At 52.2% G+C, this 23,939-nt stretch overlaps 2 protein-coding genes across 2 annotated transcripts in view; one reads left to right on the forward strand and one right to left on the reverse strand.

Annotated features, from left to right (window-relative positions):
- MORC2 (MORC family CW-type zinc finger 2) overlaps window positions 1-8,787 on the forward strand; it is a gene marked incomplete at its 3' end in the record, with an annotated part of 58,771 nt that extends 49,984 nt beyond the window's left edge. The window contains exons 17-26 of the mRNA XM_082007492.1: window positions 823-955; window positions 1,312-1,386; window positions 1,490-1,879; window positions 2,276-2,419; window positions 2,513-2,567; window positions 5,124-5,265; window positions 5,598-5,789; window positions 5,885-5,978; window positions 7,616-7,804; window positions 8,719-8,787. Of these exons, the coding sequence (XP_081863618.1) occupies window positions 823-955; window positions 1,312-1,386; window positions 1,490-1,879; window positions 2,276-2,419; window positions 2,513-2,567; window positions 5,124-5,265; window positions 5,598-5,789; window positions 5,885-5,978; window positions 7,616-7,804; window positions 8,719-8,787 (1,483 nt within the window). The remainder of the gene's footprint in view (window positions 1-822; window positions 956-1,311; window positions 1,387-1,489; window positions 1,880-2,275; window positions 2,420-2,512; window positions 2,568-5,123; window positions 5,266-5,597; window positions 5,790-5,884; window positions 5,979-7,615; window positions 7,805-8,718) is intronic.
- Window positions 8,788-17,059: 8,272 nt separating this feature from the next.
- On the reverse strand, window positions 17,060-18,292 carry LOC309411093 (apelin receptor A-like; the record flags this gene model as incomplete). The annotated part of the gene is made up of 1 exon (XM_082007634.1): window positions 17,060-18,292. The coding sequence occupies one exon, from the start codon at window positions 18,290-18,292 to the stop codon at window positions 17,228-17,230; it is 1,065 nt and encodes a 354-aa protein (XP_081863760.1). The 3' UTR covers window positions 17,060-17,227.
- Window positions 18,293-23,939: the final 5,647 nt, after the last annotated feature.

The following is a 23,939-nucleotide window of genomic DNA, read 5'->3' on the forward strand; positions in this document are numbered from 1 at the left end:
TACTGCTTTCCTATCTCAAATCATCCCTGCATGACTTTGCCCTGAAGGGGTTGATCCTGGTGTGTCTGTCTGTGACTGAGTTCTGTGACAGTCCTGGGCAACCCTCAGCCCCTTCTTCCTCTGTCAATGCTCCGGATAGCTAGCTGCTCAGCCAGAAGTTTGAAGGTGATGCCAGTCCAATTTCATATATTTCCTACCTGTGTTTTCTTCCCCTCTCAAGAACTCTTCCAGGATTCTGCTTCTGAGAGGACCTGAGGGAGTAGGATACTTGCCACTGTTTTGTAGGCCATAAGCTGAACAGGAAGGGGAAAACAAATAGTTGAGGGATATTGCAAAGGAAAATTTTGTGGCCTTGGGCAGGAGGGTGAAGTGCTTCTGTTGGAAGGCTTGTGTAAATGATGTCTTAATCACAGGTTACTGGTAATAGGGTTTCCTTTCTAAATGGAAAGGAAGTGTATAAAAAGAGGAATTGATGTGAAGACATAAGTTGATAGGAAGGAAAATTACTGTAGAAGTCCAGAGTGCAGAAACAGTATAGAAAATGAGCTGTAGCTGTTCCTAAGCTTTGTTTAGCTCGTGGGCTCTGAGCTGGTAATTCCCAGTGTAAATGGCTTGTTTCTTAACAGCTATGCTTTTGATCCTTAAATCGTATATGTGTTTCCCAAGGAGAAAAACACTGTTTCTGAGATTGTGGCTACTGCAGAAAGGAAAGTGGTTTTACTGTTGCATTTGGCATAGGATATGGGGGACAGTGCTGTGTGTATGAGACAGTGCAGGTTCTGCTGTTGTTGCTGAGGTTGTCTTGCATTCCCCTTGTGCTAGATGCGAAGCTGCAGAGCAGAAGCAGAAGGTACCACTGGGAACTTTGAAGAAAGACTTGAAATCACAGGAGGAAAAGCAGAAACAACTGACAGAGAAAATCCGCCAACAGCAGGAAAAGCTGGAAGCTCTGCAGGTGAATCTGGGGGTCTCCAGCTAAGCACAGCAGGTTTGAGGTACCTCCTAGTGCAAATGGCTGATGTCGAGTCATGCCTGTCTCAGCCTCTAATGCCACCTGTGCTATTCATGGGGTGGGGCTTGTTTTAATAACAGAAAACAAACATCTCCGCTTGCATTTCATTTTCTGCTAGGAAAATGGGAGTGACTGCAGGTGTTCAGATGAAGGGCTGTCTCTTGAAGGACAGAGAACATACCTCCTTATAATTGCTGATTTTAAACTGGAAAACTGTTTGCTGGGCTGTGTTCAGGCAGGCCCTGACAGCTTTTAAAGATGCCTTTCTCTCTCTCTTTTTTTTTTTTTTTTTAAAATAGAAAACCACTCCAGTTCGATCTCAAGCTGACTTAAAGAAACTGCCTCTGGAAGTGACCACACGGCCTGCAGGGGAGGTAAATGGTATACTGTTGTAGGCTTTCTACGCTTCTGTGCTATCCTTAGCTGCTCTGAAAAGCAGTTCCCGACTCTTCCGTCCTTTCTCTGTATTTGTTTCAGAACACCCAGTCACAGACCAGACCTCAGCGACCACGATCACCTCCTTTACCTGATGTAATCAAGAACGCTCCCAGCAGACCACCACAAGCTACACCTCTTCCCAAGTCCATCAGTCAGCTGAAAAAGAGCTCTTCAGCTTGGCCAGATATCAGCACTCCCAAACTGGCAAGCATGCTCTCCAAGGAGGAGGCCAGCACTTCAAGGACATACCAGCACACTGTGACAGCTGGAAAGTCTAACAGCACTTTAAAAACTCTTGCCAAACCAGGTACAACAACGAAACCACTCCCTGCTGTCCTGCAGAACCCCAAAAGCTCACGTGAGACACCCAGTCTAAAAGCTGCCAAGGTGCCAGCACTAAAGAAATCTGCCAGTGTCAAATGCCCACAGGTGAGACTTGATGGGATGAAAACTGTCAGCTCCTTACTTACTATTCTGCATAGCCAGTCTTGCTCTGTCGCGTGGGATTTGTACTGTAGTCCCTGCGCAGGACAAGGTAACTTCTTTACTCTTGGGTTAGGGTGCCATTCTATACCCCTTGTTAAGACTTGTTTCCTCTTTTTCCTGTTAGACCAGACTGTTTCCCCAGAAAAAAAAAAAAGTGGAGTGGTGGGGTGAGCGTTTGCATGATCATGGAGCACCTGCTAAAATCTTTTGGAAAAACTAATTAACTATCAAATGAAATACTGGATGCTGAGCATTTTTATTTTTTTTTAACTTGGCTGAAAGAAAGTTTTGGTTGGTAGCATGCTGGAATTATAGCTAGAGCTTGTTTGCTTCCTATAGGCCTCCACTACTCGGAAGAGGACCTTGAACACCACAGAGGATGGGTCTGAGGAGGAGGGGGAGCACAAGAAGGAGAAGACAAAACGGAGTAAATTTGTGGCAGTAAAAGAAGAGAAGAAGGATTCCAGTGAGGTAGTGGTAGAGGTGAGACTGCACTGGTTTTGCTAGCAGAAGGTATTTGTCAGGTGTTTATAATCTTATTGGGAGGCAGCTAATCTGAGCTCTTTCTACTCACAGCTCACAGACAGTGCTGGGGAAGAAGAGCTGGCAGAACTGAAAAAAGCTCAGAAAGGTGAGAAATGAACCCTTAAACTGCCTCTTCTATGTAATGCAGTGGGAAAGAACTGTTGCAGAACTAGACTCACTAGCTAAACGTGTGATTTCATTAATGAGCTTTTTAAAATAAGAATTAGTGTAAATTAGTGTAAACCCAAACCCTGATATGACTAACTCACATGAAGCATTTTGGCCAGGAGCTCCTCGATTAGACGACGCAATTGTGGCATAATCTGAGGGCTGCGTCATGTTAACAGGTGTGACGCTTGGCTGCATGGTGTAGACTGATGTCATGCTCACCCTTCCTAACCGAATGGATCGTGGAGCTATGTTAGCTGGGAAATGCTGAGAACTGTATCTGGACCTGCTGCACTGCTGTGAGAGAAAAGGGGCCAAGAGACCCCCATGAAAGATGATAGCCAGGATAGTATGGCACCTTCTGCTAGAGCAGGGCATTTCTTCAGCTTGTTCCCAAGGAGCTGTCCGGAAAGTGACTCACTAGGAACACATCTTAATGTTTCTAAGTAGGATCATAGAATGGTTTGGTTTGGAAGGGACCTTAAAGATCATCTAGTTCCAACCCCCCTGCCATGGACAGGGATACCTTCCACAAGAGCAGATTGCTCAAAGCCCCATCCAACCTGGCCTTGAACACTTCCAGGGATGGAGTATCCATAACTTCTCTGGGCAACCTGTTGCAGTGCCTCACCACCCTCATAGTGAATATCTTCCTTATATCTAATCTAAATCTACCCTCTTTTAGTTTAAAAGCATTACCCCTTGTCCTGTTGCAACAGGCCCTGCTAAAAAGTCTGTCCCATCTTCCTTATAAACCCCCTTTAAGTCCTAGAAGGCTGCAATAAGGTGTCCCTGAAGCCTCTTCTCCAGGCTGAGCAACCCCAACTCTCTCAACCTTTCTTCATAGAAAGGCTTTCTTCCACCCCTCTGATAATTTTTGTGGCTCTCCTCTGGATCTCTCCAACAGATCTATGTCCTTATGCTGGGGGCCTCAGATCTAGATGCAGTACTGCAGGTGGGGTCTTATGAGAGCAGACTAAAGGGACAGAATTACCTCCCTCGACCTGCTGGTCACACTTCTTTTGATGCAGCTGAGGATACTGTTGGCTTTCTGGGCTGCAGGCTCACATTACCAGGTCACGTGGAGCTTCTGATCAACCAACACACCCAATTCCTCCTCCTCAGAGCTGCTTTCAATCTATTTTCCACCCAGCCTGTATTTGTGCTTGGGATTGCCCTGACCCATGTGCAGGACCTTGTACTTGGCCTTGTTGAACTTCATAAGGTTCGCACGGGACCACCTCTCAAGCCTGTGAAGGTCCCGCTGGATGGCATCCCTTCCCTCCAGCATGTTGACCACACCATTCAGCTTGGTGTTGTTAGTAAACTTGCTGAGGGTGCACTCGATCCCACTGTGCGTGTCGCTAACAAAGATGTTAAACAGCGCTGGTCCCAATACAGACCCCAGAGGAATGCCACTCATCACTGGTCTCCACTTGGACATCAAGCCATTGACCTTTGAGTGCGACCACCCAGCCAATTCCTTATCCATCAAATCCATGTTTCTCCAATTTAGAGATGAGGATGTCGTGCGGAACAGCGTCAAATGCTTTGCAAAAGTCCAGGTATATGATGTCAGTCACTCTTCCCTTGTCCACCAACACTGTAACCCTGTTGTAGAAGGCCACCAAATTTGTCAGGCATGATTTGCCCTTAGTGAAGCCATGCTGGCTGTTGCCAGTCACCTCCTTATTTTCCATGTGCCTTAGCATAGTTTCCAGGAGGATCTGCTCCATGATCTTGCCAGGCACAGAGGTGAGACTGGTCTGTAGCTCCCCAGGTCTTCCTTTTTTCCCTTTTTATTAAAAACAGGGGTTATGTTTTCCCTTTTCCAGTCAGTGGGAACTTCACCGGACTGCCAGGACTTCTCAAATATGATGGGTAGTAGCTTAGCAACTTTATCTGCCAGTTCCCTCAGGACCTGTGAATACATATCATCAGGTCCCATGGTCTTGTGCACCTTAGATGGTCTCAAACCTGATCTTCTCCTACAGTGGGTGGTTCTTCATTCTCCCAGTCCCTGCCTTTGCCTTCTGCAACGTGGGTGGTACGGCTTGAGCACTTGCTGGTGAAGACTGAGGCAAAGTCGTTGAGTACCTCAGGCTTCTCCATATCATGGATAACCAGGTCACCTGTTTCCTTCCATGGAGGGCCCACGTTTTCCCATGTCTTCCTTTTATCACCAATGTACCTATAGAAGCTTTTCTTGTTGCCCTTGATGTCCCTGGCCAGATTTAATCCTATCAGGGCCTTAGCTTTCCTAGCCTGATCCCTGGCTGCCTGTCTGCTTGGACAATTTCTCTCAACCTTACAGGTTGTAGGAGTTCACCTGTGTGACAGTAGTGTTTTTATGGCTTATGTACTACTTGAAGGAATTGTCACAGGTTTAGGTTTGCTCCCAGCTGAGTGTGGCTGTCTTTTCTAGAGCTCATGCAGAATGTGCTCTCCAGCATGCGAATGTTTACAAACATCTTTATTGTCGTCATCCTTGCAGATAAAGGGCTGCATGTGGAAGTGCGTGTAAACAAGGAGTGGTTCACAGGCCGTGTCACAGCTGTGGAAATGGGAAAGCATGCAGTACGTTGGAAGGTGAAGTTTGATTATGTTCCTACCGACACCACACCAAGGGATCGCTGGTAACTATCTAGCTACTGGATTTTGGAGGCTTGTTTTGCTTTCAGGAGGAAGACCCCATTTTACTTCTATAGATGCTGAAGACAAATATGTTGCTATCATGTCAGGGAGTGTTCGTGCTCAGGACTGTCCAGCTGCTTTGTAAGGAATCAGCATGACAAACTCCATACAGTCTGCCCATCTCTTTGATGTGATGTTCCTGCAGAGGCAGCTGTTGTGTAATCTAGAGGTCTCAAAGTGACAGCTGGGTGCAGGTTCTGATGAAGCTGTTAATAGTTTCAAGAATGGCCAATGTAGAAAGAGACCTGACTTTCCCTTAATGTATTTTTTTCAGGGTAGAGAAGGGCAGTGAGGATGTGAGGTTGATGAAGCCTCCCTCTCCTGAGTACCAGGCTCCAGATACACAGCAGGAAGAGGAGCTTGTTGTGGCTGAACCTTCTACCTCGGACTGTGTCAGAATTGAGCCAGACACTACTGGTCCCAGCAGCAGCCAAGAAACAGTAGACTTACTAGTCCAGATCCTTCGGTGGGTTCACTGCAGTTCTTGTGAGCTGCTGCAGTCTGATTGCTTTAGTCTTTTAAACTCCCAATTCTGGCTTTGTGTTTTTCTTTTCTGCATAGAAATTGTTTGCGGTACTTCTTACCTCCAAATTTTCCCATCTCCAAGAAGGAGCTGAGTTCCATGAGCTCGGAAGGGTTGTTGGCGTTTCCCTTGGTGAGTTCAGTATTTCTAGAAAAGTAAGTTTGGGGTTTTTCCCCACATACATTCCATTCTTATGGCAAGTGTGAATCCTGTTGATGCAAGATCACACTCTTCAAAAGGTTATTTGGATACTTAGCAGGCAAATGTAGCTGACAAACAATGAGAGCCTCTGAAACTTGCCTTAAGTCTTTTGACAGTTGTTGTCTGAGGATTTCTTTCATTACCCTACGTCTTTATGGGAAAGCTGTTGGCTGCTGCTATCCTAACTTCTTAGCCATTGCTGTTAAGCTTTTAAAAAAAAGAGGCCAAGTTAGAAGTTTGTAGAAATAGGATGTAGGCGTATCTGTTCATTTTGCCCCTAGCCTTAAAATCTAACTTATGCGGAGGCAGTCTTAAAAATGGGAGAGAACACAGAAGCCAACAACAGAAGCCCTCACACTTCTCCAGGTGAGCAGGCTGACTGCGTGTGAGTCAGCTGTACCTCTTAAGGCTTTTGGTGTGGCCTCTGTTTATTTGAGCAAGGAAAGGATGGGGCTGCACCAGTATCTGAATGCTGGTATTGGAAGGTCCAGTTCTGGCTGAAATGCAGAGAAACGGCACTGGCTTCTCTGGCTTCTCTCTTCTCTGACATACCACTTTTCAGGAGACATCTGTGGGTGACAAAAGCCACTGCTTCTTTGGTAGTCTTTAAAGTGCCCTATTCCCTCACTCGTAATGTATATATTAGCAGTCCATCTTGTCTCTTCCTCTGTTAATTCAGGCATCTGCTTGAGTTACTGGTCCTGCTGCTTCTGCAGGACATGTTGGTCTTACCTGGCGTTTTCTGCAATTGTAGATGTTCCTACCTCGCAGTAATGAGCTGTGTTGTCTGGGTGGTCTATACTAAGGAAACTCATTGGGTACAGAGGCTGTCAGATCTTTCTACAGCATAATTGTGGGTTTAGGCTTTTTAAAACATGCTGCATCCTTAATCTGAATTCAGGCAGCTTTTGTTGTGGTTCTGGTCTTTGAGGAATGTGAGAACGCATGTGATTTGTGCTGCCTGCTGTAGGCAAATCAGAAATGTAAATGTGTCATGGTTTCAGCTGGGATAGAGTTAATTTTCTTCCTGATAGCTGGTATAGTGCTGTGCTTTGGATTTGGGATGAAAATAATGTAGATAACATACTGATGATTTTTAGCTGCTAAGCAGTCAAGCTTCTCATGCTGGCCTGCCAGCAAGAAGGTGGGGGCTACATAGGAAGCTGGGAAGGGACACAGCCAGGACAGCTGACCCAAACTGCCCTAAGGGATATTCCATACTATACAACTTCAGGCTCAGTATATGAACTGGGGGAGTTGGCCATTATTATTCATTTTTTTCTTGTCCTGTTCCATGAGTTTTACCTTTTTTTTCTTGATTCTTTTCCCCCAGCGTGGGTGAGCAAATGGCTGTGTGGTGTTTTAGCTGCCTGCCAGGTTAAACCATGGCAAAATGTGAGCATGGTAATGACCGTGGGCAGGGTATGCAAGGGCACAGTGTTAGACTGGTGATGTTCGGTTATGGGGTGCTGGTAGCTGGACTCTTCTACAAGCTGCAAGTGCTGGGGTTTTCTTGGTGCTTGGTGCTTCTTCTTAACGTGTCATCTGTTGTGTTTTCTCTTCTACAGAAAGAATATTTCAAACAGTATGAGGTAGGTCTGCAAAACCTGTGCAATTCGTATCAGACACGTGCCGATGCCCGGGCCAAAGCCTGTGAAGAAAACCTCCACAACTTGGAGAGGAAGCTGAAGGAAACAGAGGAGAAACTGCAGAAACTGAGGACTAACATTGTGGCCCTTCTGCAGAAAGTGCAGGAGGTGGGTGAGGAAGGGGTGCGAAACCAGAGCTGCCCCACGAGTAGTGGTTCTTCCCCAGACCCAGGCTGCTCCAGGCACTTGAGATGTTTTAGTCCAGCATTTAACTTGGCTTCAGCGCTTTCTCAGTTGGGTGCAAATTGGGCTTAGACCATCAGAAGCAGTTGAGTGCACAGCTGCTGTCACTGCCCACCTTTTGGAATCCAGGCCTTGGCAGTCCTGATGAGTGTTAATTTTCACAGATGGATTTTTCATGGCCTGTACATAGAAAACAAATAGAAACTGTGCACTGCTTTCTGCTATGAAACATGGGGCTGCAGGAGAATTTCCCTGGGTGTAGGCAGTGTTCTGAAGGAAATTTCTGTTCTGTTCTTGGGCAGAAAGGTGGTGCTAGATTCTGAACCCTATGTATAGAAATGCAAACCTTTAAACAAATAATAATATAAAAAAATGGTGAAATCTATTTATTATACTATTAAATTAAATTAGTAAATATATATTTAAAGAAAAGCTTTACATTTGTGTAAACTTTAAATAAAAAAACTACTTTAAATAAAACTAAGACTACCCAATGGAAAAGCTACTGAAAGTAGTTGGGAGCACATTAGGAGAATGTGTGTTAAAGCAGAAAAAAAAACAACCTAACTTGACCCTGAGCAGCACAGAAAATCTATTGCTTGAGTGCATTGTTTGAGCATCAAGTGCTGACTGGTTTCCAGATGTTCTGTCAGGCTCGGACAAGGAAAGCTGGTGGTCTTTCACAGCAGATCTCATCAGCTGGAGAGTGCTGGAAGTCAGGATGTAAAAGTTGACCAGGACAGGTGTTGCAGAGAATGCTGTGCTGCTCTGTCTTGTGCATTCTTGCACTGTTCTTCAGGATTCACCTTTCACTGGTATTTCTTGTGCTTTTGTTTCAGGACATTGATATTAATACAGATGATGAACTGGATGCATATATTGAGGACTTGATCACAAAAGGAGATTGAGCAGCCCCAGTACAAGTCCTAGAGAAGTGCAGAGGAGCTGGTTGCTTGCAGTGGGAGATGTGGATTCCTGTGGTGGCAGACTATGGCAGCTAACGAGGAGAGGGTTTTTAGACAATACTTATGTTGTGTTGGTGTACAACTCGTTCTTGTAACTTCACGTGAAAAAGACATTTGTGCTGTTGGCAGGAAAATTTTTAACATTGTAGTTCTCTGAATATCTTCCCTTTGTTTATAAATATTTATTTTTAAAAGAAATAGGAACTGTGCCTGATATGATGGGAGGGTTGCTGTGTGTTTTTAGTGAGGTAAAAGTGTGAGTACCCTTTTTGCATCTGTGGTATATTCATGTGTTAGGCCTGGAAGACCAGAACATCCTGCCTAGCAGGTTGTCGCAAGTAAGAACCTGACAGCAACTTAAACAAACCTTGAGTTATGGAAGAGGAGGGTTGGGACTGGGACTTCGAAGATGCTGAACTTGGCCTACAGAGCACTAAGTCAGGAATTTGAGCTACATGGAGGAGATCAAAACAGAGTCCCTGTGTGAGCGTGAGTGGAGGGGATGAAATCTTGGTGGTTCTGAGGTAGTAGGGGATTGGCACTTGCCAATGCAGTGAGGTTCCCAAATATGAGGTCTCTGTAAGCAGATGGAGTTGTCACCATGCTAAGTCAGAGGCTGAGGATCCTTTTAGAAGAGGATGGCCTCCTAGGCTGCTTGCAGGGGGTTGTGACCATAAGAGGGAGAAAGCTGGAGTTCAGATTCTTTTCTAGCAGTCACCTTATTGCACACTTTTGCTGCTGTTTCTTTGAGCCATGATTGCAATGGCAGAAGAACTCCTCAACCAGCTGAAAATAAAGTGACCCTCTATTCTGTTGTCACTCCCTCAGGCTTGCATTGCTTTGATCAACTTGCTCTTCCAGGTCATTTTATTAGAGTGATGGAATTTGGAGCCTTTGGAGCCCTGCATTGCTGAGTCGCATCTGGCTCTGGGTCGGCAGCAAGGACAATGCCTTTCCCTTGTCCTCCCAGCTGGAGGCTGCACTACAGCTCCTAGCAAACCACCTGTGGCCAAGATGACTTGGTTGAATTCACTGGCTATCCAGCTTCTCAGGTCTGCTAGGACAAGATGTCCATGAAGTTGGTGCTCAGAAAACTGAAATCCCCTGCAGCCTGGTGGTTTGAAGAAACACAGCATGACCAAGAGGTGCCCACCTTCAGGAACATCATATGAAATGGACCATTGGGGGTCTGAATGTGTAATAGAAGTTTTGCAAAAAAAATTCCAAATTAAACATCTGTTGCACATAAAATCTTAAGTACTAATGGTTTATAGTCCTGGAGAACCCCCAAGTTCTACATAGCGCAGGAGGGAGGGAAGACACTTGCTTATTACCTGAATTCCAGGCCCTTGCAACAGCACACGGTGAGACTGTCTGCTTTCATTCAGGATCTAGGCCTGGACATCCTAGTATAAATGAAGGTAAGGAGCATCCCCCCACCCCTGTACACCTTCCTGGACAGAGGGGCAGCGTTCCTTAAATGTAGGAGCAAACTCTACCAGTCTACTCAATTTCCTTATGGAAATTTTTTTTTTCCATATTGCAGACTTTGTTAATCATGATGGTACACTGGTGCTTCAGATGAAAATGATCCTTCTGTAGAAGCTGAGTTTTGTATTAAGGTGAAAGAAGAAATTTTTGTCCTTTCCAGATGGCCAGCAGAAATTCTAAAGAACTGGATTTTATTAAAATACAGATAAGAGATGCTGCTGCTTGCAAGCTTTAGTTCATAACACCTGCAGTATACCAATGCGGGACAAATAGCTTTTACACATTCTTGAGCTTCCTTGACACAGTTTTATCCCCTATTCCTGCTCTCCTGTTAGGAAGGTGTTAACACAGTTTTTTCCTCTGTTCTCTGGAAACTTCTCGTTTCCAGTTTTAACTTTTTTTAAATGACATTTCATTTTTTTTGATCTTGTACCAAGTATTTTTGTTTGAGTTACATTATTTCCCTGGAGTTAGTTTCATGAGTACAATTGATGTGTCCTTTCTAAACTTCCATTTTATTAGGAAAAGCAAAACAAGAACTTTTAAGTGCAAATAAAACAAGTTTTTCATTCTCAAAACCTTCCTGGTAGTTCTCTGCAGCTGCTTCAATTTGATTTTTTTTTTGTAAACTTATTAAGTAGACCTATGTGTAATGTTAAGTTTTAGTAATGCCTTTAAAAAACATAGGAACAAAATGACCTGCTCCAAACAAGGTGTACTCAAAAGCTGTATCACATTGTTCAGGGCCCTTTCCAGCTGAGCTCTTAAAATCTTCAAGGGTGGAGGTTGCACCACTTTTCTGCCTTGCACACACCTCCAGTGAGTGTGTTCTTCCCTTGCATCTAACAAGGGTGTTCCTGTTGCAGGTTTGGAGGCTGTTACAGCTGCCCATTGAAAATACCTCACCTGCTGCAGCCTTGACAGTTAAACCTTCATGCTACAGTTAAGCCTGTTGATACCATGTCTGTGCTCAGCTGGAAGCAGAGAAGACGACCGAGGGAAGTGTTTCTTACATCAAAAGTACATGAGTTGCATTTAGAAGACCACTTTAACTCCCTCCTTCATGCCCTTTGTTACTGTCATCCATTTTGGAAATTCCTTCCACAGCTGTCACCTAGATACTTCATTACATACCTATTTCTATTGGTAAGGTTGCTAATTTACATATTTAATAATGAGGCAGGAAAATAACTCTTTTAACATGAGCTTTTGGGTCTTGTGATGATTATTGTTCCAGGCCAACTTTGCCTCAGCCTCTCCCCTGCTGTAGCGCACAGCCTTGGGGGGCTCCTGTCAGCAGGACCATGATTGTCATTGCTGAAGTGCCAGCCTTACCCTGGAACCTGAGGTCTCTGTCACTGATCCTCCACCTCATACACATTTGCCCAGTTTCTCTTGCAGAGTGGAACAAGAACACCTGAGCTCATGGCAATTAGCCCCACTCCCACTGTGAGGAACATGGTCCTGCCTACATGTCTTTCAAGGGCCATGTATTGCTGCAATTGCTTAAGTGGAGGCTTGAAACTCCACATCGCCAGCATTGGATTCAGGGTTTGACTTTACGGCAACGGGATCAACATTTCCTTTTTTTGCAAAATGACTTTTTGCAAGTCATTCCTGCAGCCTGTAGCGAGAACTGGCTGGGCTTTTGGGGTGTGGCTTGCTTTCAGCTACCTTACAGTGCTATTCTTTCTCATGTAGTGGGGCACACTCGATATCCTCTTCTACCACTGCCTTACCCAAAAGGCACAGCAAACTTCTCTGCCAAGAAACTCTTACTGGTCTCCAGGCCCCAGGGTATCTTGATCTACTCAGAGTACCCTGAAATCCCTTTTAGCAGCATCTGAATTTGTCTGTGGTTTTCGAGTCCTGATCATATGCACCCAAACTTGACTGGTGCCTGCTGTGTGGAATGAGACCAGATAAGCAACTCTTGGATGATTTTGCTATACCTTTTCTCATCAGCAAAGCTGCAGCTGCACAGCAAGAGCAGTGGAGACCCTCCTCTAAGCCTGCACTGGAGGGAAGGCTCCAAGAAAGCTCTTCAGCACCACTTGGGAGGCCTGGAGGACTCTGGGCACCTGCCACATTAGTGTAATGAGAGATCAGGTTCATGGGGACCTGTGAATGCCCAGGCTTGCATGTCCAGGTGTCCCTGCCCAGTGGTTTCAGTGTGTGTGGAAGCCAGGTGCTTTGGGCCATTCCATCCCTCAAGCACTCTCTCTTGTCCCTGGGCTGCAGCCCACTGAGCAGAACAAATCATAAATTCATCATCCCCTCATCCTGCTGGGAGCTCGCTGCCTGTGGTGTGACACCACTCTGGCTGCCCCAGAAGAGGGCGGGGGATGGAGCTGGGGATATTAAGGCCCTTTTAATGCTGCTGATATTACTTGAACACACTGAGAAAAGCAACTGAGTGGGGAGGGTGCGTTGAGTTGTGCAAGTACAGCAGCATTACGGTGCTGCAGAGCCCATCACTCACTGGGAAGGAGTAGCCTGACTCCCACTGTCATGGGCTTTTCCTTCCAGCTGGGACTGGAAGGAAAAAAACCCAGAAGGCTGGGCTCAGCCCAGAAGAAGGGAGGGTGGGTACCAGTCCTGGGTGTTTGCATGGTGTCCTGAGCCCAAAACCTGTGTTTTCCCTGTCTCTTCTCTGTGAGAAGCTGTGGCTGCCTGCAGCAAGCAGTGATGGTGCTGCACTGCTGTGTGCAGGGCTGCCCTACCTGGGGCTTGGTGCCCAGATAAGCCTGTACTGCATGTGCGGATGATGGGGTGGGCTCTGGTCTGGCTGGGCTCTGCAAGCGGCTGCTGAGAAGCTGCAGTGATAAGCCAGACTGGGGCCAGTGCCACCACACTGCATCCCTGTCTAATCTCAGAGTACGTGGCTTTGGTTTTGCTTGCCAAGGCAGGTATGGACAACTGTGGTGCTGCAGGTCTGGTGGCCTCATGCCCTCCTCACCCAGCGTGGCTCTGGCACCAGGGCCATGCCCCTTCTGCCTCCCCTGGGGTCACATTCAGCCAGGCTGAAGTGAAGCTGCCAGCTCAGCTGCCAGGCACGGGGTGCATGGCAGGACCCTCAAGCAAGGGCATTGCCGCTGGCTCATCAAGTGTCTCTTTGTGCAGGAGCCGCCAGTGCCTGGGAACACAGGACACGTGTGGAGGCATCAGCCCCTGGTGCTGCCTTGTCTCCAGGGAAACATCCCCTGTCGGGACAGGCATCCTAGGCCCCTGCCAAGGCACCCCCACCCTGCCTTTGTTGGCTTTGCCATGTTTCTTTGGGAGACAAGGGGATAAAGTCTTCCTTTTCCTGCCAGCCGCCAGCTTCTGCTGCAGCTGCCTGGAAGTGGCTTCCCTTGCCCTGAAAGGGTCAGCTGGTGTCTCCCTGGAGGAGTGAAGGCAGGCACTCAGCGCCTGAGCCAGCCCTGGGCCAAGGTGCGTCAGCACCCAGGGCTGAGTACACAGTGGGGCCCTTGTCAGAGCACCCAGAGCTGCTGGCAGCTCCTTGTCCTGGGCCCTGCAGGCAGCTGGGCTGCTTCTGCCCAGCCCAGCTGCTCCAGCCTGGGAAGGAGGAGTTGCTGGGGCAGAGCAGTGATGCTGGTGCTGCTTTACCATGGGTGCTGGGGTGCAGGTACTGGCTCTGGGCCACTGAGACTTCCACGTGCCCTTGTTTCCCCTCTCTTGTCTCTGCCCCTCCTGAGTCTCCCCAACTCTGCCTGCCTGGCACAAGCCACTGCCCTGGTACTGAGCTGGCTGGAGCAGGCTGGTTGCAGGGTTTTTTTTAAATCCTCTTCCACCCTGCAGCACCTGAGTGTGATCACAGGAGGTTTCTCACATCCCCCTTGCCCTCACCATTAGCCCAGCTCCCTCCTGGAGTGCCATGGGACAGGCATGTCCCTCTGGGGTGCCAGGGGAGGCAGCTGCAGTGGGGTGGAGAGGATGTGACAGCATTCAGTGCACAGGGCAGTGCTGGCAGGGGACCCCTGTTCCTACTCGTGTAGCTGCTGTGGGTCTTCCTAGGTGCCTTGGGGCCCAACTGCTCCTCCCAGATCCTGCTCTTGCCTTGCTCTCCTTTGGCTTAGGTGGGGCCATGGGTTCAGCAATGTCTGCTCGTGGCAGCCCTCCACTCCTCAGAGCTGCTCACCTGCCTTCAGGGATAGTGGTAGCTGGAAAAGGAAAGCTGCTCTGTCCTGTTGCAGGGGCAGGACCAGCCTCCCACCTCTCAGTTCCCCCCAAACCCATCCTGCAGCATGCTGTATGTCCAAACTACCTATTGCACAGAAAGCCTGAACTTTGAGAGCTGTTTTTGAAACTGGATGCAGCATCCATGGGCAGCAGGAGCATAGATACTCTGGAGACATCTTCCAAGTACAAAGCAGTGGATGCACATGGAGCAGAAGCCCTGGAAGGATGCAGGGCTCTCTGCTTGCACCCCAGAGCAGGGAAGGTCTATGCCCTCGCTGCTGTGGTTACTCCTCACATGGCCCTGTCCTGTCCCCATGCTCACCCTGCACGTGACCAGCAGGTGCTCAGGGTCTGTGTGTCCACCAGCTTGGAGCACAGATGGGTCTGACATGGCTTCACCCAGGATGAGGGACTGTGACGGCTGCAGGAACGCTGTGGGGCCGGCCCCAGTCACCTCTGCATGGGCTCTGGCCCTGAGCATTGCTCCAACCTTTCCCTAGGGGAAGTCACAGCGGGTGGTGAGGGCAATGGCAGAGCCTGCTCTGTCCCTGGAGTACAGGACAAGGCCCTGCAGCCCACAGGGCTGGTGTGGGGCAGGTGCCTCAGGGCCGAGGCTGGAGGACAGCGAGTGCATCTTTTGCTGGGGTGAGACATGGAGAGTGGTGGTTCCCAGGGAGGGTCTGGAGAGAGAGCACGTAACCAGCATGGATGCAAGTGTGTAGGGCCACCCTGAGGGCAGCAGGGCTGTGAACATTTCCCTTGTCCCCGTCCTTCCTTCCAGGGAAAGTGCTGCCTGCAAAGGGATGGCTCCAACCAGCCAGCCCCATTGTCACCATCTCTGAAGTGCTTCTGCGGAGGAAGGAGGCTGTGGTGGGTGCCTGTCCCTCCTGGGATCCCCTCACACCCTCGGCCCTTCCTCAAGGGCTCTCCTTACCAGAACTCATGTTCCCCTCACATGGTCTGGAGCCATGTCTGTGGCTGCCCTGGCAGGTGTCCCAAATGTTGTGGTTCAAACATTTCACAGGGAAAGAAAAATCCACAGCCCTGTTGAAGCAAGGCTTGGGCAGGGGCAGGCACTACCTGCAAGGAGGGATGGGCAGGATTTGGGGTTTTTTTAACATGCAGTTGGTTAGGTAGAGCTGCCCAGCTGAGCTGAAGGGGAAGGAGGAGCAACAGGAGGCTACAGAATGTGAGCCTGCCCCAGTTTGGTGCCAGTGCCTTGGGCTGGCATGTGCATGGAGAGGTGGCAGCTTTCCCCAGGGATGCCCCAGGAGAGCAGCAGCAGGGACAGCTACAGGGAGGGACTCCTCACTGGGTGCTTGTGGGGGACAGTGCTTACAGCCCATGTTCTGCTGTCCAGATGTCCTGTCCAGACATCCACGACCAGTGGGCCTGAGGACCTCCTACCTATGTCTGTGCTGCCTGATGTTCCTCTGTCCCCCTGCATACACAGCTCTGAGGGGGGAGAGCCTGTCCCTCTACATGACTGCATAGGTCTCACTTCGGTCCGGGCTCAGTAGGCTGCGTCTGCAGAGGTATGTGTGGGTGCTGAGATAATACAGCAAAAACCCAGCAGGATTTGCAGAGCCAGGGGAGGAGGAAAGTACATCCACCTGCACGTGGCGCCACTGCCAAGTGGGGTATCCGCTCAGCTCAGACCCAGCTTTCTCTAGTGCAACTTCTCAGGCGGGGCAGCATTCCCACTACAAGGCTTGACTGGCCCTGTCCCAGCTCCCGCAGTGGCACCATCAGCAGCTGCACCCTCTGAGAAGCTCAGCCGTTGGAGATGGCCATTAGACTCTACAAAAGGGCTGCCCATTGCCAGCCGGAAAGGGGCAACGTGTCCGTAGCATTCCAGAAATGAGATACCGTCAGAGACCAAAGCACTCAAAGGCTCATGCTGACAGCAATGTGGGATGTGTAACTCTTCTACCTAGTGCAAGGCTCCAAAGACCCAGTGCTGCCTGCCTGGTGTTAGGTCAGTGGGCAGACACCCAGGGACCCAGGTATCACCCCTTGGATATGGGCAGAGTTTTCCTAGAGGACAGCTCCAGCACCAGGTTGTGCCTGGGGAAAGGCTGGCTCACCTGAGCTCAAGGAAAATGAACCCGGCTCCTAGCACGTGGGATACAGTGGACTGCAGGGCCCCTCTGGGACAACCATGCCCAGAGGATGGCAGCACACCCATGTCCTCACCCAGCTGTCTTGGACAACCCTCAAGGAGCTTCCGTCTGCGAAGAGTGGAGCTGATCAGCCTCCAGACACAGCTGTGCACAGGTCGGACGGGCCCCGAAGGCAAGCAGGGCAGAGGGGACGCTGCCTGGACGACCGTGAGAGCGGTGGCTTAAAGTGTCAGCGGCCGTGCCAGTGCCCCCTCACCGCATGGAGCCGCCGGCGGAAGGGAGGCGCCTCCCCAGGCGGCGGTGAGGGATGGATGGGCCTGGGGCCGGCGGCACCGGGGCTGCCCCCGGGCTGGCACACTGGCGGTCCCGGCCGGAGCCCCGCGGGGAGCAGCGCCCGGTTCTGGAACCGCACGGGAGGCCCGGGGCCGGCCGGCGCTCTGGCGCGGGGCGAGGCCGGCGGCGACCCCGACCGCCCCCCAGCCTCTGCCATTCCCTGCCAGCGGGGAGCGGAGCCGAGCCGCAGGAAGAAGGCAGCGGGCTCCGGCGGCGGAAAGGGCGTTTATTTGGGCGCGGCGGGGCCGCAGGCGCTACAGCTTGGTGCCGCCGGAGGGCAGCTCGGAGCGCTGCGTGGGGCCGCTCAGCGTGGAGGAGGCGGCGGCGGGCGGGCGGCGCGGCCCCAGCAGCAAGCGGCAGCGGGCGCGGAAGCGGCCGTCGAGGAAAGCGTAGAGCAGCGGATTGAGGCAGCTGTTGAGGTAGGCGAGGCAGGTGGCGTAGGGGTGCATGCGGGCGATGAGCCCCAGCAGCGCGCAGGGCAGCTCCAGCAGCCCGGCAGCCGCCAGCGCGAAGAGGCTCTTGAGCAGGTGGAAGGGCAGCCAGCAGCCGGCGAAGACGGCCACCAGCGCCGCGATCAGCCGCAGCAACCGGCGCCGCGCCGCCGCCTCGGCGCGCCGCGGGCGGAGGTGGCGGCGGACGGCGGCGCCCACGCAGCAGTAGCAGACGGCCATCAGCAGCAGCGGGGCGGCGAAGCCCAGCGCCGTGGCGCCCAGGCTGAGCGCCGCCGCCCGCCCCGCGCCCCCCGCCGCCAGCTCGCACAGCGTCCGGTTGCGCGGCCCCCGCCGCGCCTCCCGCAGCAGCAGCGCCGGCAGCGCCGCCGCCGCCGCCGCCGCCCAGAGCGCGGCCAGCGGGCCCAGCCCGACGGGGCGGCGGCGGGCGGCGGCGCGGGGCGGCGGGGCGGCGCGGGCGGCGGCGCGGCAGCGCTCGGCGCTGAGGCCGCCCAGGCAGAAGGCGGAGGCGAACATGCTGAGCAGCACCAGGAAGCTGCTGAGCTTGCAGAGCGCCGCGCCGAAGGGCCAGTGGAAGCGCAGCGCCGTGTAGGCGGCCCAGAGCGGCAGCGTGAGCACGAAGGCCAGGTCGGCCAGCGCCAGGTTCCCGATGTAGGCGTCGGCGGAGCGGCGCCGCGCCCGCGGGCCGCGCCACACCGTCAGCAGCACCAGCCCGTTGCCCGACAGCCCCAGGGCGAAGACCAGCAGGTAGAGCAGCGGCAGCAGCGAGAAAGACACCTCCCAGTCCGCCTGCCACTCGCACGCCTCGTCCGTCGCGTTGCCCGCCGTCTCCTCCCCGTAGTAGTACTCCTCCGCCTCCGCGTACTCCATCGCGGCCACCACTCCCCACACCTCGCCGTGCCGCTATAAGGGGGCCGTCGGCCCCGCCGCCACCCCCGCCCCGGGGCGGCCCCGGCCCCGTCGCTCCGCCCCGGCGCAGCATCCCCTCTCGCCCCCCGACCCCCGTCGGATCCTGCCCGGCAGACCTCCGCCCCGCTCGCCCGGTGCCCCAGCCGCCGCCCCCGCAGGTGGCTCAGCCGGCTGCCGGCATCCCGCGCCGGGATGCACGAGGAGCGGAGCGGCGGCAGGAGCGGTTCGCTGCCCGCAGCCCGCACGCTGCCCGCGGGGCACCGAGGGCGGTGGGCGGGGAGCGACGACAGGCGGGCGGGGCTGCACTTTGGTATAAAATTCACGATGCCTCCTGCAGTGTCCCCCGAGGGTGTGCGGTGCCCACGCACCCCAAATCCGCATTCCTGCAGCCTTTAAAGGCGAGGGCACGTCCGGCGCGGTGCCGGAGCTGAGGACTGGACTGGACCTCATCATGCAGGATGAGCAGGCTAGGACAACAGAAAGCAAAGGATGCAAAAGCCGCCGGTGAGCGCGGCAGTAAAGCAGAGTAGCACTCGGTGTGGCGAGTCTGTGGGTTCCTTGCTCCAGGCATGTCGGCACTCTGTCTCCTTGGTGTTGCCGTGCGGGAGCACAGCCTTGTCCGAGTGGGACTTGGAGGTCTAGTGGAAGGAGATGAAGCAAGCCCCAGAGCCTCGTGAAGTGACACCCCCCACCTCCCCATCACCGGCACCTCATGCCTTCCTCCAGTGGCTCCCTCCACCACCAAACCTGCTCTCGCCTCCCTGTTTAAGTGCAGAGGAATGGAGATGTGGCAGGGTGTCCCTCCACTCTCCCTCCTCTGCTTTCTGTGGAGACCTGCATATGTACTGTGTTTTCTCAAAGGCAGAAAGGAGTTTGTTCTGTCCTGGCCAGTGTTTTGTAAGAGCCTTCAGGTCCTTGTTTCCACTGGACCTGGTGATAAGGAGAAAGTGGCTGCCTCCTGCAAAGCAATCTCTGTGTGCCGAGCATAGTAGGAGAGCATACCTGCACTGGAGCAGGGAAAGGAGCTCTTGGCACCGCTCTGCTCAGGCACGGAGGAAGGAGAGGCTGACACTGCGGCTGAGAGCACGGACTTCCTTTTGAAATCACAGCTGGGTTAGCTGGACACACTGGGCCACCCCCTGGTTCGCAGCATTCAGCAGCAGCAGGGCCCCTTGTCAAGTGTTTACATATCTTCCAGTGAGACTGCACCCACTGCACTCCCTAAGCATCTTCACTCTCCCCTTCCCCAACACACCAAGGGTGGGGAACAGGCAGGATTGTTGGGAGCCCTGGAGCCAGCAGCCTCTGTGAGGTCTCTGGAAGCAAGTTGTCTCTCCACTGGGCTCGTTTCCTACAGATCACAGTGTCTGTATTCCAGAGAAATTTTCTGTTCTTTCTTTTCCTCCTCTCAGACACACCATAAAAACATCCTTGTTCGAGGACAGCCTTGCAGAAGACACTTCCCCTGTGTTGGTCCCAAGGTGGTGGGTAGCCAGCTGCAGCACTGCCAGGAGCAGGGAGGGAATGCTGGGCTGTGGTGGGCTGCTTGCTCCCAGCAGGGGTTTTTCCCTCACTGGGAGGGGAGTGGTTCCTTGTCCCACAGTGGGAAGCGGGCAAACTGAACCCTGGACCATGGTCACGAAATACCTGGGAGCCAGGCAAGGGGACCTCCCTGGGCAGCAGGGACATTTCTGGGTCTTCCTCATCCTCTGTACTGTGTGCCTGACACTGCAGAGCATTTCCTCAGCCTCACCTGCCACACTGCGCAAAGCTCGGGATTATAGGGGGCTGCCCCACAGAAGGAAGGGTGCCCTACATGCTGCAGCTTTGTGAGTGGGCAGTGGTGTCTGTGCTGGGGTGCTGCAGGTGGTGAGGACATGTTAGTGCCCCTGAGGAGATCTGGGGCTGTGCTGCACATGCATGCAGGAAGGTTCCCCAAGCTCTTGTGGCTGCAGCGTGATGAGGTGGACCCTAGGAGAAGATGGGGATGTCTTTGGTCATGATAGGTAATTCCCAAGAGCCACCATCTCTGCTCTGTGACCCACAGAGTGGGTGGATGGCATCGCTTGCTGCCATGGCCATGTGCCATCCTTTCAGGAGGCCTGAGATTGCACTTGGGGGAGCCAGCCGTGTCATGGGGCTCCCCCACAGAATCATAGAATCTTTGGGCTGGAAGACACCCTTTTATGGTCAACTATTCCAACCCCCCTGCAATGAACAGGGACATCTTCAACTAGATCAGGTTGCTCAGAGCCCCATTCAACCTGACCTTGAATGTTTCCAGGGATGTGGCATCTACCACCTCTCTGGGCAAACCTGTGCCAGTGTTTCATCACCCTTGTTGTGAAAAATTACTTCCTTTTATCTAGTCTAAATCTACTCTCTTTTAGTTTAAAACTGTTACCTCTTTTCCTATCACTACGGGCCTTGCTAAAAAGTCTGTCCCCACCTTTCTTAGAAGACTTCGTTAAGCCCTGGCAGCTGCAGTAAGGTTTCCCTGGAGCCTTCTCTTCTCCAGGCTGAGCCCCCCCAGCTCTCCCAGCCTGGCCTCCCAGCAGAGCTGTTCCAGCCCTCGGAGCATTGCTGGGGCCTCCTCTGGCCCCGCTCCAGCAGGTCATGTCTCTCCTGTGCCGAAGGCTCCAGAGCTGGACGCAGCACTGCAGGGGGGTCTCCCCAGAGTGGAGCGGAGGGGCAGAATCCCCTCCCTCGCCCTGCTGGCCACGCTGCTTTGGATGCAGCCCAGGTTGGCATTCTGGGCTGCCATCGCCCATTGCCAGCTCTTGTCCAGCTTTCCATGCACCAGTAGTCCTTCCATGTCACCCTCAGAAGGGCTGCTCTCCATCCCTTCATCCTCCAGCCTGTACTAATACCAAGGGCTGCCCCGACCCAGGTGCAGGACCCTGCACTTGGCCTTGTTGAACCTCATGAGGTTCACATTGGCCCATTCCTGTCCAGGTCCCTCTGGATGGCATCCCGTCCCTCAGGTGTGTCAACCACACCACTTGGCTTGGTGTCATCTGCAAACTTGCTGAGGGTGCACTCGATCCCTCTATGTCACTGATGAAGATACTAAAGAGTACTGGTCCCAATACAGACCCCTGAAGGACACCGCTCGTCACCGGTCTCCATCTGGACATTGAGCCATTGACCGCTAACCTCTGGATGCGACCATCCAACCGATTCCTCATCCACCCAGCAGTCCACCCATCAAATCCATCTCTCTCCAATTTAGAGAGAAAGATGTTGGGGGGGACTGTGTCAAAGGCCTTACAGAAGTCCAGACAGACGACATTGGTGGTTCTTCCCTTGTCCACTGATGTGGTCACTCCATCGTAGAAGGCCACTAGGTTGGTCAGGCAGGACTTGCCCTTGGCGAAGCCATGCTGTCTGCCTTGAATCCCCTCCCTGTCTCCCATGTGCCGTAGCATAGCTTCTAGGAGGACCTGTTCCATGATCTTCCCAGGCACAGAGGTGAGGCTGATGGGTTGGTAGTTCCCAGGGTCCTCCTTTCTAGCTTTTTTTTTAAAATGGGTGCAATGTTTCCCTTTTTCCAGTCTCCAGGGACTTCACCTGACTGCCATGACTTTTCAAGTATCACTGTTTCAAATATCATGCTGTTGCTGTGTGAGTCCCCGCAGGATAGAGGCTATGAGGCTTCTGGGGAAGATGTGGGCTGTGCCGCTGGCCCCAGTGGGCTCCACCAGCCAGAGCACCCTTGCACCCTTCCCCTAGGTAAGCACCCAGCTGGTGCCTCCTCTGTTGGGTTGCTGCACAGGAAGCAGTTCAGTGGGTTTCAGTGCAAACTCTAAGCTGGAGAGAAGAGACTCCAAGTTTATCTAACACAATAAATCAACTGGTCCCTTGGGCTGGTCGCCCTCCTCGCACTAATGCCACCCCTCTGTGATGGGACCCCGGAATGGCCGGGGACTTGGAGGGGACCTACTCTTGCTAGTTCAGATGGTGATTGAAGAAGCTTTGTACGTCTAGTGCCAGGCTTTACTAGAAAAGAAACTAGAAAAATTTCCTCTTTCAGACTCAGAATAATGAGATGAATGGGGATTACAGCAAAGCTCCCCATGCCTATGCTGTGCACGGGTGGGAGGTTCCTCTCGCCACTCTTGTGTGCTTTCTGGGGACACAGCCTCTCCAGAGGCGTCTAGGACCAAGCAGGGAAATTTTATATTGCCAGCAGTCCCTGCTATGGCCTTGAGGCTGTTCACTCTGCACACTGGTGGGGTTTCAATACAAGTACGTAGTTACTGCTTTCTCAGCTACTTGTTACAAATCTTTTCCAAGTTATGGGCTATACTATGACCTGGACAGGCTGGAGAAGTGGGCCTGTGTGAACTTCATGAAGTTCAACAAGGCCTGCGCCTGGGTTAGGGCACTCACCAGTACCAATACAGGCTGAGGGATGGATAGAGTGAGAGCAGCCCTGCCGAGAAGGACTTGGGGGTGCTGGTCGGTGAAAAGCTGGACAGGAGCTGGCACTGGGCACTTGCAGCCCAGAAGGCCAACAGTCTCCTGGTTGGCATCCACAGCAGTGGATGGGGATTCTGCCCCTCTGCCCCGCTCTGGGGGGACCCCCCTGCAGTGCTGCGTCCAGCTCTGGAGCCCTCGGCACAGGAGAGACATGGACCTGTTGGAGCAGGGCCAGAGGAGGCCCCAGCAATGCTCCGAGGGCTGGAGGACAGGCTGGGAGAGTTGGGGGCGTTCAGCCTGGAGAAGAGAAGGCTCTGGGGAGACCTTATTGCAGCCTGACAGGGCTTAAAGGGGCTGATAAGAAAGTTGCAGAGAGACTTCTTATGATGTTTTCTAGTGAGAGGACAAGGGGAAATGGCTTTAAAGATGCAGGCCGGACATAAGGAAGAAATGTTTTACAATGAGGGTGGTGAGACACTGGAACAGGTTGCCCAGAGACGTTGTGGGTGCCTTATCCCTGGAAGTGTTCAAAGGTCAGGCTGGATGGGACTTTGAGCAACCTGAACTAGTGAAAGGTGTCCCTGCCTACTGCACTAGGTGGACTAGGTGATCTGCAAAGGTCTTCTCCAATGCAAACCATCCTGCAATTCTGTGATTCAGTAGGTATGGGTTCACACCTGGTTCTTTTCAGGTTACAACAGAAAGTGTCAGGAAAGGGACAGAGCACAGTGGAGGTCTTAAAATTGTTGTCAGGTGGGGAAATTGCAGTGGCAACTTTTTTTGGAAAAAAAGAAAAAGATTCTTGGGTAGCTTCCTTGGAGGAGTCTCTGGCTAGTACCTGGGATCTCGGGTTGCTAAAGCACAGGTCATAAGACACCTGGAGATGCTTGGGAGGAGTCTTGGGTGGATCCTGGAGGAAAGAACTTTCCCCCAAAGGAGGCCCATCAGCTCAGGAAGCTACCTGGGAGGAGCCCTTGATGGCTACCTGGGATGACACAGACCTGCCAGAGGGTTAAAACCATCTCAGATGTTCATGCTGGCAAGCATGATATCAAGTCCCTAAACTGGTGGTCAAAAAACTCCCGGAGATGCCTGGGAGGAGTCTTGGGTGGATCCTGGTGGAAAAGTCCTTCTCCAAGTGAGAAAAAATGACTTTCGTAGATTCCTTGGAGGAGTCTGGGGCTGC

Source organism: Phaethon aethereus, assembly GCF_964289735.1.
Source record: "Phaethon aethereus genome assembly, chromosome: 17".
NCBI classification, from domain to species: Eukaryota; Metazoa; Chordata; class Aves; order Phaethontiformes; family Phaethontidae; genus Phaethon; species Phaethon aethereus.